The 14,227-nt window shown below is 42.2% G+C and overlaps 1 protein-coding gene across 14 annotated transcripts in view; it reads left to right on the top strand.

Annotated features, from left to right (window-relative positions):
• The window catches only part of VPS13D (vacuolar protein sorting 13 homolog D), a 244,880-nt gene that overhangs the window by 80,959 nt on the left and 149,694 nt on the right, over positions 1 to 14,227 (top strand). For 6 of the 14 annotated variants that reach the window (XR_011535547.1, XR_011535559.1, XM_070602988.1 and 3 more), the window contains 6 exons: positions 475 to 564; positions 2,927 to 3,067; positions 5,085 to 5,207; positions 7,549 to 7,623; positions 11,143 to 11,248; positions 12,285 to 12,437. Coding sequence is in view for 10 of the 14 variants with exons in the window: in XM_070602988.1 (XP_070459089.1) it covers positions 475 to 564; positions 2,927 to 3,067; positions 5,085 to 5,207; positions 7,549 to 7,623; positions 11,143 to 11,248; positions 12,285 to 12,437 (688 nt within the window). In the remaining 4 variants the exon portion in view is untranslated. The remainder of the gene's footprint in view (positions 1 to 474; positions 565 to 2,926; positions 3,068 to 5,084; positions 5,208 to 7,548; positions 7,624 to 11,142; positions 11,249 to 12,284; positions 12,438 to 14,227) is intronic. The other 8 variants (XR_011535551.1, XM_070603005.1, XM_070603033.1 and 5 more) reach the window with 3 other exon arrangements.

Below are 14,227 nucleotides of genomic sequence, written 5' to 3'. Positions count from 1 at the left end.
AAGATGAATAATGGGGCTGGCCCTGTGGCCGAGTGGTTAAGTTCACACATTCTGCTTCCCCACAGCCCAGGGTTTCGCTGGTTTGGATCCCAGGTGCAGATATGGTGCCACTCATCAGGCCACGGTGAGGTAGCGTCCCACATAGCACAACCAGAGGGACCTGCAACTAGAATATACAGCTACGTACTGGGGGGCTCTGGGGAGAAGAAGAGGGGAAAAAAAAGGATATTGGCAACAGATGTTAGCTCAGGTGCCAATCTTTAAAAAAAAAAGGATTAATAATAATGTAATGTTTTTAAAAATCAGAATTCATGCAAAAAAATTCATGATGGACAAAGTACCAGATTTTTGTGTGCTTCCCTATGAGAGCATCAGTATTAGCTATAACTAGCATCTCTTCGATGTGATTTGTCTGCAAAAGAAAGTCTGGTTGTTCCTGCCCGGCTGCTGCAGTGAGGTTTGCTGTCATTGCAGGTCTGAATTTTCTTCAGCGTGTAAGAGCCAGCCCCGAAGGCCACGCCCACTTTATCCTTTCTGGAGATTATTATAACCGTGCACTATCAGGTCAGTAGAGGCGTATATTATCATGGGATTTCAAAAACACACTTAAATATTTGCCTGGGCCTATTTACACATAAATTTTACATGAGGGAAAGGGGGTGGGGCCAGATAAGGCAAGATTAAAAACAAGTGACAGCCTAAGTACAAAAGATAGAGATTTTTTATTTTTGTAAAAACGTATCTGTTATGTTGCAACTGAATTATTTAAAAAGTTTTCATAGTTAATTCTTTTTGATCCTGGAGTTTGGCTCGCTCTGGAACATGAAATTGCTCAGTAGTGAAGGATCATTGGTCTGGCCCTGATAGTAGCTAAATTTCAAGGGAGATTTATGCCCATGAGCATTTTAGACTTCGAGCTTCCTGCTCCCTGCTGGGCCTGTTTGTTCCATGAGGAGAATATGTGTCACCTGCTGTACCTGCCCCCGCAGCAAAACACCATCGAGCAGAGCAAGTATTCTTCCAGAGACATAAGAGCTGGGTGTGCTGCGAGGCCTTGTCAGCTTTCTTTCCTTCCACTGGAAAGACCAAGGTGAAGGCCTGTCCGACTGACGTTCAGGAGCCATCGTGTAGGAGGGCTGTGTGGTTTGAGCTGTGAACAGCTTCTTGTCAGTAGGAGTGGCCGCAGTAGACGGTGCTGTGCAGTCGAAAGCTGAGGCCCAGGAGGGACAGCTGCCTTTGCTTTCAATGGAAAATTCAGCCTCAGTTTGTTGTGCTGCTGCTGATTGTTCTAGAGTACCTGTCCCATTTAATTTTATACATTTGTTAACATTTTTCCTCTCTGTTCCGGATTCACTTAAACGTAACATTCTTATTTCCTAATTGTTCAAAATGTCTAGCTTTAAAATAATGGCTCCAGTTTTGCTAGTTGAGAGAAACTCTTATAGGGCATATGGTTTTTCTGAGAATCGTTTATTTTCCCAGGGTGAATGTTGCTTACTTTTAAAGTTGTATGAACACACTCAGGTCACTAAGTGCTAAATGGTGTGAGGAGACTAATGTACCTCTTTTATGCTACATATTGGATTGGATTTGTATTGGTAAATCACCTGATCTATAGCTGATGGAGTATACTTAGAAAACTGTCAAATTAACTGGCCTTGAAAAGTTGACTCTTTAAAACCACAGTGAGATGCCATTTTTCTCACCCAACAGATTGGCCAAAATTAAGTGTGACAATACTAAGTATTGGTGAAAATATGAGCCTTAGAACTCTTATTTCCTGCTATTAGAATTGTAAATTGGTACCTGCACTTTGGGAAGAATTTGACATGACCTAATAACCTTGAGTATAGGCCTATTTAGCAGCCCAGCAATATACTTCTTCTCCATCTGTACCCCAGAGACTCTCTTGCTTATGTGAACAAGAAAACAAGTACAAGACTGCTTATAGTGGCAGTCCTCCTAATAGCAGTAAAACTGGAATCAGGTGAGTGTCTCTGAGCTGTGGAATGGATAAATAAATTATGGTATATTCACAAGTGGATTACAGTTCAGTGGTAAAGTAAGTATACCACAGCTACATGTCATTGATATTGAGTAAATCTCAGACATGTTGTCGAGCAGAAATAGAAACTTGCAAAAGAATACATATAGGTGGGTTCCATTTATGTAAAGATCCCCAAAAGGACAAACTAATTAATATATTCTTAAGAAATGCATACGTGTGTGGTAAAACTATAAAGAGCAAGGAAGTGATTAAAAATTCAAGCTAATTGGGTTGTGTGGGAGCGGGGTGGTGGGAAGGGGGAATGAGATGGGGCAGTGGCACTCAGGGACTTCTAAGGAACTTGTAATTTTCTATTTCTTAAGCTGAATAGTGGGTACATGAGTATTTGCAGTAATTTTATTCTTTAAACCATAGCTATGTGTTGTTTATATACCTTTTGTACGTATGACATATTTTAAGAATAAATGTTTGAAAAACTTAATGAATTTCCAAATTATGCCTATTTATTCAACCAATGGGTTCTTGATGTAAGCAGGAGAATAAAATGTAATAGTTACATCAGCAACTGATAGTATTTTTCCAACCTGAGTCTGAGACTCCTTTTTCCATCTTGAGTGGGTCAAAAACAGGTCCTGCCTGCTCTTTAATAGAAGAGGACGTACATGCTCCCTGCCCTCCTTCCTCCCAGCTCTGGAAGACCGTGGTGGGGGTCCATGTACACTCTTCCACTCATGTCCTCTGACAGCACAGACATCTGTTGGGTGACCTGTAGCTAAAGATGGTGCTTTCATGGTGAAATCAAAGTGGAAATAGAAAACTGTTAAGCTATAGTTTGTGTTGCTCAGCATTGTGAACAGTGTTCCCCTACAAACTCTTGATATCTGCTGAGCAGATGTCTTATTTCCTGTGTTCTTTTAGGCTGGGAGCCATTTATTGAGCCATGGCCGTGCTCTGTATCCTGGCAACAACAGGCAGCTAGTCGTCTCCATCCTCCTCGACTGAAGCTGGAAGCCAAGGCCAAACCCCGTTTGGATATCAATATCACTTCTGTACTAATTGGTGAGTGGAAGGTTGTCTTTGGAAGATTGGTACCTCTCTGTACGTAAGTCCCTTGCCTAGAAGACTATTAATCCTGGTTTAGCAAATACTTGGGCCCATACCAGGCATCACTTATTCATCATGGCTGCTTTCCTGATAAACCTTAACCTAGCCTCATCAACCTATTGTTCCAGAGTTGGCATCCCATATTAATGCTGCGAATGATCACACAAAAGCTTAGACTACTTGGGAATCATAAATGTCCATAATGAACTTGCTCTCCATGATACTTGGTCAATGGTGTTTATTAAATGCTCTAGAAGTGAGTTTAGATTCACTTCTCTCAGGCTATTCACAGAATGATTCTTAAAAGGTATAATTTTGACCTTGTCTTTGTAGCAGGATAAGTCACCTGCACTGTTTCCCATCAAGTATGGTGTTGACCTAACTGAAAATCACTCAGCTGAAGGGTTGCCAAGCTAATGGTGTGTGTTCTGACAGTTTCTCTGACAACATTGAAATGTACATTCCTGGATTCAACGTAGTGAGTCAGGACCACTCTGTGCTTGTATTTTTAGCATCTAAAAGAAGAGTAACGTGATCATAGAGTCAGGTAGTGCCTACCCTTCACTATGAAAACTCACACTCACTGTTTGAATTATTGATCTCACAATGTGATTTTTGGTAATACTGTAGTTATCGCTGAGTGATAACATATACTACTGTAAATCTGGGAACTTCCTTCAGTGTGTGTGTTGGATTGAGGCTCTAAAATATCCATTGCCTTATTCCATGTCAGAGTAAGATGGAGAAATGACACCATAAGTTCATTGATCCCCAGATTTTAAAACCACTGTTTTACATTATCAGATTTCGTTCATTCATTTTCCTGGATATTAATATCAACTGTCATACTAAATTGATCTCGTGACCCTTCTATACTATATGATTTTGACTCCTATGTTATTTCTTATATAATGTGATCATCTGGAAGTTTAGATAAAGTTTAGGGTAGTGCTTTGAAAAGCTATGATAAACAAGGGCTTACCTCAAGTAGAAGTTCTCTTGGTATTTCTAATGAGCATCTGTCTGTTTAAAAATACCTTCCAGAAGGCGTTCCTGTCAGGGGTGAAGCTGTTTGCTTCTTTACCTTCAGTTCCTTAATACTGTGCTGAAACCCAGAACCATCGCAGTGGCCTCTTAGTGTTCAAATAAATCTCGTTTATATAGCCAAATGTAAACCAGAGACCACTAATTCTTGTTCTAAAAAGTCTAATACCTTAGTTAGTATAAAAGGTCTTTATCCAGGTGTGGTAGCCTGCTCTCCCTATGATAATTCTCCTCTCAAAAGAGGGAAACTGCTCCTGGAGAATTACCAGCTCGGTTTTAGCCTCCTGAGTTTGGTGCTTTTTTAGCAGTCTCCTAACTGGTCTTTCTGTCTCCAAATCCTGTCTGTTAGCCTGGCCACCACACTTCACAAACTAAGTCATTCTTTTTCCTAGACTTCTCTGCTATGTCCCTACCCCAATACGTTGTGCCAAAGTCACACCGGAGTATTCAGTGTTCCCAAAATGTGCCATGTACTTTCATGTCTTGAAGTGTTTGCACATGCCATTCTCTGCCTGGAACGTCCCTGTATTCCTAATCCCACTGGTGGTCAGCTCTAACCTCTACTCATTTGTCAAGACCCAGAACAAAGGTCCCCACCTCTCTGTAGATTCCTGTGGACTTTGGTCCATATTTTCCCCAACTTCTGCCAACGCAGGATAAATCATCCCCTGTTCTGTGCTCTTTTAGAACTTTATTTATCTCCTTGTTTTAGTTCCTTTCGTATTGTGTCTAGTTAGGTTTTGTTAACATTAATTTCTTCCAGTGGAGTGTGAGGTTCTCCAGGGGACAGACTTTCTCAATCTAGCAGAGTGCCCAGCACATAGTGAGGCATTTAATAAAAGCTTGTTTTGCTGAATTGGAATTGCTTGACTTGAACCCTTAATCTTTTCTACTTCTGTTGTTAATATCTTTGGGGAATTCTTTCTAGACCAGTATGTAAGTACCAAGGAGTCGTGGATGGCGGATTACTGTAAACAAGACCAGGAAGCAGGCTCGGCTGCGTCAGAAGACTGGATGGGCTCTTCCGTGGATCCTCCATGCTTTGGACAAAGTAAGATTTTTCCTTACAAATGTCTGATTAAATCACTACAGAGCCGTGTTTCATTGAGAAATCCAGATAGAATTGTTATTTTCTATGGAAAGACCTACAGGAAATTCTGACTATCTTCTATAGTTCTGTTTTAGTCTTTGCAAGAGACATTTTTCTGGCACAAAGTACTAAACTTTTGATATGAGCTCTAATTTCACCTTTGTGGAAGAGAAAGGATCTGCGATATACAGTTCCTAAATTTTGGTAACATCGCATATGAACTGGTGCGTCTGAAAATGCATTGAGATCAGTCCTTGGTCAGTTTCTGTTTTACTCGGCAAAACATTCCAATTGATTGGACTTTTTGACTGGATTTTTAAAAACATCTTCTGGTCTTCTAAATCTGGAGGCAGAGAGTTTGGATATATTCTTGAAGAGAAGGAGGGCAGAGTCCTATGTGGAAAATATTTTTAAAAGTGGCCCTGTATTATTCATAAAGTATAAAAGAATTGAATGCCCAGCCTCTTGAAGAAACAGGAGTCAGTTTGTTCTCTGTTAACGATGTTTTCTTTCCTTATTTAATGCTTTACCGTGGAGCTCTGATTTCCTCAGAGCTGGGGAAATTGTGATAGCCAACAGCATGGTCCTTAGTTGTTCCACAAGCCATTGTCATCCACATTCAACTCAGCCCCAGCTCTTTCCGTGTGGTTTCTTTGGGAGTCTTGGCTGGACTTCACATAGCTCATGAATACTTAAATATTCCATCTGGTCTGCAAACATGTCACGGAAAGATGGATTTTCTTAGCGTATGAAGTGTTTGAACTGGTTCGTCTCTCCTCAGGGTGGATGAATGGACTTTTTATCTGCCTTGTACTTGCAGAAGGAGGGACAAGGAAATGTCAGCTTTGCTTGCTGTCTGTCTCCCAGGCTGTGCTTCTGAGTCTCAAGGTCATTGCTTAGGCGCCAGGGCTTTTCAGATATCATCAGCTTAAATTCTGGCTCCTCCTCTAACCTTCCCAATTTGTGTGTCAAGAGAATGTAACGTAGTCTACCCAGAAGACTCGAAATAATGTTTGTAATATATAATGTGTCCTAGAGAGTGTGTTTCTTAAAACATTATTCATACAGGGGGATCTTAAATCCAGATTTAGTACAAACACCAGGAAGGCCTAATCTTCAGGATTGTTTTTTGTCCCTTTCCTGCCCCCCACCTTTTTTTTTAACGTTCTTCTCTTTCCTTACAGTTAATAAGCTGCCTTATCTATGTTAAATGCCAGTACTAAATTAAAGCTGGATTTTTATTTACTTACAGATTTTTATGGTTACTTAGGCTTATAAAGGTGTAATATATCTTTTTAAGTAGACGTCAGTGAATATACCTAAATTTCCGAACTTCTTATTGGAAATTCCTGGGTGGTAGTATAGCAAATGAGATTGTATTCTTTTAATAGGCCTGCTAACATAATTGTTGGGCGTTTGTTTTGAAAGTCAGTTTGAACCTTGTTAAATTGATCACAGACTTTTGGGTCTTATTCATGAATATTTAGTCACATTCCCCCCAAATTTGTGTGTTTTATTAGGTCAGCTTCAAATGAACCCTTGGAATAGAGATTCTTAATATGAAATTCAGCCTAAGGGAGCTGCTGATTTCTCACATTTCTTTAGCAGGGGAAAGAAAGTAATGGCCTCATTTTTGACATAATTGTTGGCTTTGTTCAGTGAGGGCTGAGACTCTGCAGGTAAACCTGGATGGCATTGCACCTTATTGAACATATTTTATATTCCAAGGACATTTTATGGAAATATCCAATATAAATATTCTAAAAACTTCCATGTGTAATTTATAATATAAATAATGCTATGAGCTAGCTCCTTAGTAGAGATTGTTAAACTTGGAACACAGACTGACTCTTTCCTTGAATTTTTGAGACCCCTGGGGGATCAGCATTCCACGGCTGCTGCCTTTCCCAGTCAGAATGGAGCAGCTCCCACTAAAATCTCCACTGAAGGGTGTTGGTAACTTTTCTGTGCTATTTAAGAACGTACCTGCTTTACATTAAAAATCCTCAAAAGGCTTGTCATTCCGTTCAAGAGGATGTTGAATACATTTTCTTTCCCCACTTGAGAAAGAAAGGAGCATGCCCCCTTGACACGTCCTCCACGGTAAAAGCTGGCATGAAGCTGTCTTGCTCACTTCGTCAAGTGCCTTCTTAGCTCCAGTAATCACTGAGGGGAACGAGCGTGTGACTGCATGATGCTTGCTCTCTGTCATGTACTCTGTTTGTGCTTGTGTTTTGGAGGTGAGTCTTCTTTTTCACTATATTCATTTTTACCCTCTAACTTTGTCTCTCCTGTCTACCAGGCCTCCCCCTTGTCTACCTTAGAACTAGGAGTACAGCCAGTCTGACTAACCTAGAGCACCAGATCTATGCTGGAGGTACGGTATAGCCAAGCGAGGGCTTGCTTTCTTTTCCTGTTTGAGAACTGCCTTGTACATCGACTTTCTGTGAATGGGAGGTGAATGAGGGTATATGCAGTTTCGAGTACTTTGCTGTAGTAGCAGGAAAGAGCATTTCCGACCTCTGGACAGCGTGGCACCTTATCTCAGAAGGAAGCGATGTGCTGATTCTTATGCTGTCTCTTCCGTCTGCCTTGACCTGTGGCGGAAATGGAATCACCGCCACAGTGTATGATGCAGAAACATCCGGTGTCAGTCAGAGGTTATGACTCATGTTGACAAGCAAGTGAGGGGGAGAAAACCGTGCTCATCAGGCAGTGCTGCAAGTCTTTGTAGAGCACTCAGTGGACATTTATTATGGCAGCGCGGGGACTCTATATGGTCAGGAGCAGAGCCGAGAAGAGATTTCCCAGTGAACAATTGCGTAGACACAGATCTGACTTTCTTGAGGTACGAGTGAGGTGCTTAGGAGATAGAAAGAAGATGTTCTTTATTTCTCTCTGTGCCCCTTTAAGGTTTCTTGAGAATTTGACTGGCAAGGAAATATAGAGAAAGCACCAGAAACATCAAGGAAGTGGAATCCCGAGATGTTCATTTCTTGATTGTGTGAAGGAGTGTGATTTAATCTGAACGACTTATGCTTGGACTTGGCTAACACCAGGTCCTGGGTCATGATACATTTTGGCAAAAAGCCCACTCGAGGTCCCTCTGCCAGGAGTTCAGAACAGGGGTACTGATACATTGGGTCAGTCCTATGGTTTTTTTCTGGGAGGTTTTACTGAGATGGATGTTTGGGGGAGGGCTCACAAAGAAAGCCCCTGATTGAATCTTCATTTATTCATGGATTTGTCCTTCTGAGCTTTTCTCTGTCTGTTATTAAATCTTTCAGATGAAGCAAAGCATTATTCCTGTTTCGCTGGTGAGGGCAGAGAGACTAAGTGATTTGCCTCTCTCACATGACTAGCTAGTAGCAGACCTGGGACTTTAATCTCTTTCTTATGATTTACAAACCAGGTCCTTTCCGATGGGCCAAGCTGCTTGTATAGCATGAAAACCTACACTGTTTATAGTGGCCAAGTTGCTCTGTGTCACGAGTCTGAAGGGTGGACATCTCCTCAGCTGGAGCCATTGGAAGCTGAGCTTGGACGTGGAGAGCCCTGGGTTCTCTCAGCCTGTGGAGAAATTAGATCTGCTTACTAGAGGCAGATTTCCTGAGGCTACCAGGGAATACTGTTCTTTTTGATGGACTTGGGGATTTTGTTCTCTGGTGCTGTGCCAAAGGCAAATACAGTTGATTTGGACCCTACAGCAGAAGATGTCAGGTTTGTCCCCTGGTGTTGGGTTTGGATTTGTGAGCACTCTATGTATTTTTATCCTCAGAGAGGTGTGTTGCTGACGTCTATGTTGGTGTGTGTGATCAACACAAGAAGCTTGGGGAGCAAAACAGTGTGCCTACCCAGGCTATTTAATTCCGAAGCAATAGACTTGTGAATATCTTTATATGGATTCCTAGCACTTTATTCTGTATTACAGCATGATCAAAGCCATTTGCCACCTGTTCTTTTTAAATCTAATTTGCAAATGGAAACTTACAGTCTGGCTCACGGTGGGATATCAAAGCACATCTGGCTTCTTTTCCTCCTGGGTCCTTTATCTACTGTAATAAAGCAACTCTCTCACTGCACTCAGAGAGAGGGAGGTGCCTTTCAAGGTGCCACAGTAAGTACTGTTTCCCCTGCAGACAGCTCTTAAATTTTTTACTCCCTCTCTGCTCTTGTCAGCCACCTCACAGCTACTCCTTAATTTTCTCCTTGATGAACACTACTTTTTTTGTAAAGGGAACTGAGGAGAGGGAACTAAGTGAGGCCATTGGGATGAGAAATGGGTATATTAGAGGCAGAAATTATCTTTAGAAGTATATGGATTCTGTAAAGACTAACCACAAAATCTTGGGAACACACGGGAGACTGCTCATTTATTTAGCATGTTACTGTTTCTCAGACTTCCCTGAGCCGTTGTCCGTACCAAACCAGAACTTGTCTGAACCTGAAATTGCTTGTTTTGCAGTGTTTATAGTACTAACTTCTGAAAACTTTAGAAAGTACAAAGGGAAAAAAAGAAAGTGATTACTTTTTAAGAGGCACTAATACAGACGTTTATGGCACTGCCCCATGCCTTACTCAAGAACCGGGAGAAGGCTGGCTCTGCTGCAGTTTACCTTCCTGTTTTGCTGGCAGGAAACATGTGGTCCTGGAAGACGAATTTAATTCTGCTGTAGTGTTCTCAGCTGGCAATTGCAGTCACCTCTAGATGTCATTTTCTCCACAGCTGCAGACCATTTGGGTCCCGGTCTTTCTCAGGCTGTCTTTGTGCTTTAAAGCTGGACACATAGTAAGACCGGGCTATGCCCTTTTCAGTTGGTCGTGTACGTGTGGTGTGAGCACGTCAGCCAGGAGGCTCCCAGCACTGGCTTGCTGCTGCATCTGTGGTTCCTGCTGCCTCTTCCCTCTTTCTTTTTGTGGCTGGTGGAAGAAATGCAGGCTCTTGGTGAAAGGAGCCAATGCCTCTCCTCTTAGCACTCTCTGTTCCATGCTAGACCACACGGCAGGGCAGTCAGAGGGGCCTGTAGACAGATCCTGAGGCAGCCTGGCCACTGGCAACCCTTGTTCGGCTGTTTCTGGCCATGTGGTTTCTCACTTCCCTGATTTCTTATAGTGATTATATCAGGCCCACTCTCTCTAGAATTTGATTACTTATAGTCTTGTATTAATCAGTGTTTCTTTCCAGTTTCCCTGGTTAGAAGCTATTTTGTGAAAAGAAACCATATTTTTTGTTCCTTTTGTAGTCTATCTGGTACTCAGCTTATAGCAGATGGTGGTGATAATCTATGTAAAAACAGAAATGAGCTAAAAGTTTCATTTAAAAAGCTTTGGGATAGTGTATTTCTGATCTTCCAGGGAGAAAAAACAAAACAACTATTGGTATAAGAGAATAGGAAAGAATGTTTTTGTTTTGTTACGATATACATAATATGTCTAAAGTGTAACTTTTATATGAAGGGAGGCTTTGCTCAATTAAAGTACAGGGGTTTTGGACAAAGTTTAAACAGGTACCTGTGATGTATCTTATTGCAGTTTGGGTTACCTATTTAGAACGTCCTTGGAGTGATGGGGTCCGTTTCTCTCTCTCTCCATTCCAGCTGAGTTTGGTCCTGGTGCTTTCTTCTGAGAAGGGCCTGTGAGAGTTGTGGGAGACTTGGGGGCTCGGAGTAGTCACACATCACCGCCAGTTGTCAGGGGGCCAGGTCATCCTGTAGCAGGCAGCACAACACAGGGAGATTCCATTTGTCCTGTCAACATGCCTGTGGTGGTCCCTTCTCTTTCCTCCACCTTCAGCCCTTTTGCACAAGAGACCATTTCGGCACTGCCTCCAGGAGTGGGGAGGGTCTCTGCCGCATGCGGAGGCGCGTGCTAATGGGCCGCTTCTCTTTGTTCATAGCAGAGGTGAAAACCCCCAAGCGCCGGCAGCCCTTCGTCCCTTTTGCTCTGAGGAATCACACAGGCTGCACTTTGTGGTTTGCCACCCTGACCACCACACCTACCAGGTAAGGAGCACCTAATCTGTCCCCTGAGCCATCGCTGCCACCAGAGGCTCCTGTGTACCAGCTCAGCAGAGCAAGCTGGCCCCTTCTGGAGGCTCTGGGGCTTGTCCTCGAAACAGGAGCTTGCTGTCTTGCTGAGATTGATGATGGAGGTTCTGGTTCTGTGTGGAATCTCTAGTCAGAGAAGTAGATTCTGAGTCTGAAATGTCCAAATTATGTTCTTGATCTTGGTATACATTATGTTTAAAGTAAAAGTCAAGCAAATTAAGGATGTGAGTAGCAAGTGTGAAAGAAAAGTCGTTCCATCTTTTCTCCTCAGCTGCCCACCTCCTTAGAAGAAGCTGTGTGTGGTTATTAAAGCAAACGTTTTGCATTTTTCTTCCAAGACAGCTTTGAAAACACCTCCCATATCCCCTTCCCCCCTAAGAATTATCTTCCAAGCCTAAAACACACTTCACCCCAGATGGAATTGGGTGGAGCTGGGAGAACAAATGAAAGTTTACCTAAGCCAAGTGAGAACGTTCTCTAGCAGCTTTTTGCCTGTGTAGACACTGGCTCAACTTTCCACATGCTTGCTGACCTTTCCAGTCCAGGTAGTGAGGGCGTGAAATGAGTAGCAGAGTCGGCTGGTTTGAAACCATGTTTCTCCCGCCTTCGCTAGGTATGGTAATGCTCTAGAGGAGACGCTTTTTGTTTTTTAGAAACAGCTTAGGTCTGCTAAATTCTAGGTAGTCACTTAAATACTTTTAAAGTGGTCACTTAGTTCACATAGCACCTTATGTGCCAGACTCTGCTGCTGGAGGTAAGTGACTACGTCGTGATAGCTTTCAGCCGTTTCCAAAATTTCAAATAAGTTGTGATTGATGGTGAAGATACCTTTAGTTACTGACCTTTTAGGGTCATCCGTCGTAGTCGGGTTTTATGGCCTTATTGCTGTGAGTCAAGTTCCAGGAGGGTTTCCGCTCTGAGCACCGAACCCTGTTTGAGAGGGAACTGGAGAGAAAGAAGGACAAGCTGGTGTTGTCTGATTTGGTTCCAGGGCTGCACTGTCTCACAGTGGGAGTCCAGGAGTGGTTCCAGAAGGGAACGGAACCTTTCTTGATGATGCTCACAATGTTAGTGAATGGCGGGAAGTCCTCACAGGTGAAGAGATTCCCTTTGAATTTGAAGCAAGAGGAAAGCTAAGACACAGGTAAAGCATGCTTTATTCTTTTCCTGAAAAAACAAAGCAAACATATGTTATAAATGATTGTCCCTAGTGTTTTGCCTTTTCACTTTATTATTGATTTTAATGTTTTATTTTTAAAAAGTATTTCAAAAATCAATATTTCCTTTGAAAAAATATAATGATTGTCTTGCTATCTGGGAAATACATTTCTTTCCATTAATTATCCCTTTATTTGACGTGTGGGGTGATAGCCTGTGTGTTTCACATCGTTTGGTTGAAGCATAGACAGATCATGACCCTCAAGTTCATTGTGTCCTAGCCTGGTTCTCGTGACGCTGTGGTGACTTGGTATTCTAAAAAGCTTATCAAAGCATGGTGATTTCAATTGTAAGGTACCTATGTGCCACATGGCACTTTCAGCAAGCAGATGGTTCCAGGAAGCAGCATCAATAATGATACTCTGATTGTGAGGAGGGTGAGAATATCTCATCAAGGGGGACCAATAGCTGATGCACTCTTGAAGTAGTCAGCTAAGGACTGGAGTAAACGTGGAAGGTTACTGAGAGATCTAAAATGTCTAATAAAGTGTCCTTTTGTTTGCAAACATTAGCAAGGGGAAGGGCTATCCAGTGGATAGGGAATAGGCTAAGATTCTAGCATTTGAGCCTCATCTCTGTTTCCAAGCTGAGCTGAAATTTAAGAGATTGGCGTCAGCCTTCTGTAGTCACATGCTTTCATGGTGCTTTAAGTGTGTGCAAAGTTGCTCCTAAATCAAACGCTTCTTCCTTTTGCATAGCTTTGTACCAGCACACATCACTCCCCAGTGGCAAGACTTCTGAACTTGTGGGGCCCTAGTGATTTCATAGGAAAAAAATAGTTAAAAAGAACCACTATGCTGGGCACATGTACCTGAAAGCTGTGCTAGAATTTCCAGGAATGAGTGGTGAGCGTTTTCCTGTTTCACAGAGTTCCTGGAGAAGCTAATTATAGAATTGTTGGCCGTATTTCTTAATGAGCACTGCCTCTGCTGTATCAGAAGGGGTGTGACCTCTTTGTCATTTCCGTTTTAGTTTCCATGCTGTGTAGCCCATTTCAAGTCCCAGTGTTCTGCTTGAATTCATCAAAATAAATGCCTTCTCTGGCTTGTCCCCTTTTGGCACACTGCACCCCACTCCCTGCCTCCCTCCCCCATTCCTGTCAGCCTCAAATCCAGTTCCCCATTTCAGGCTTCTGGCTTGAATTAGGCAAAATCTAAAATAGAATTAAATGTGCAATTTCCTCCTGTTCCTCCTGTTCTGCCCACTGCCTTCTGCTCCAATTTCAGCCGAGCACTTCAGCCCTAAAACTCTGAGGCCTCCATCTCTCATAACCTGTCGGACTGAAGCCAAACAACCGAATGTGGTTCTGAGAGAAGTAGGGTGTTCAACAAAAGAAGCAAGAAGAAAATGTCATTTTATGCATTTCCAAGAGTATGATTATGGGATTAAATTGCTAGTACCACATTTTTACTGCCCCACTGAAATTATTTTAGCTGACGTCATTATTTTATAAAGATTGGGGTGGAGGTTGGTAGAAGAAAGATCTGGGCTAGTGTAAGGATTTGCATGGTTTGTACAAAGGGAGGTTAAATGCCACTCTTGTTCAAGCTTTACAAATCTTGCAATTTTGTTTTAAGTGTAAAACCCAGTTAAAATATTCTCTTGATTTCTCTTGCATTAGGTAATCACCAAAAGGCTTAGCCAACCAGGCTTTTTGTCATTATATTGTAAATCAGATTTGAGTGTTTGCTTCTACTTTTCTTCCCTTCTTAAGAT

This window comes from Equus przewalskii, chromosome 2 (assembly GCF_037783145.1).
Source record: "Equus przewalskii isolate Varuska chromosome 2, EquPr2, whole genome shotgun sequence".
In the NCBI taxonomy this organism is placed as follows: Eukaryota; Metazoa; Chordata; class Mammalia; order Perissodactyla; family Equidae; genus Equus; species Equus przewalskii.
This window is presented reverse-complemented; position numbering and strand designations above follow the sequence as displayed.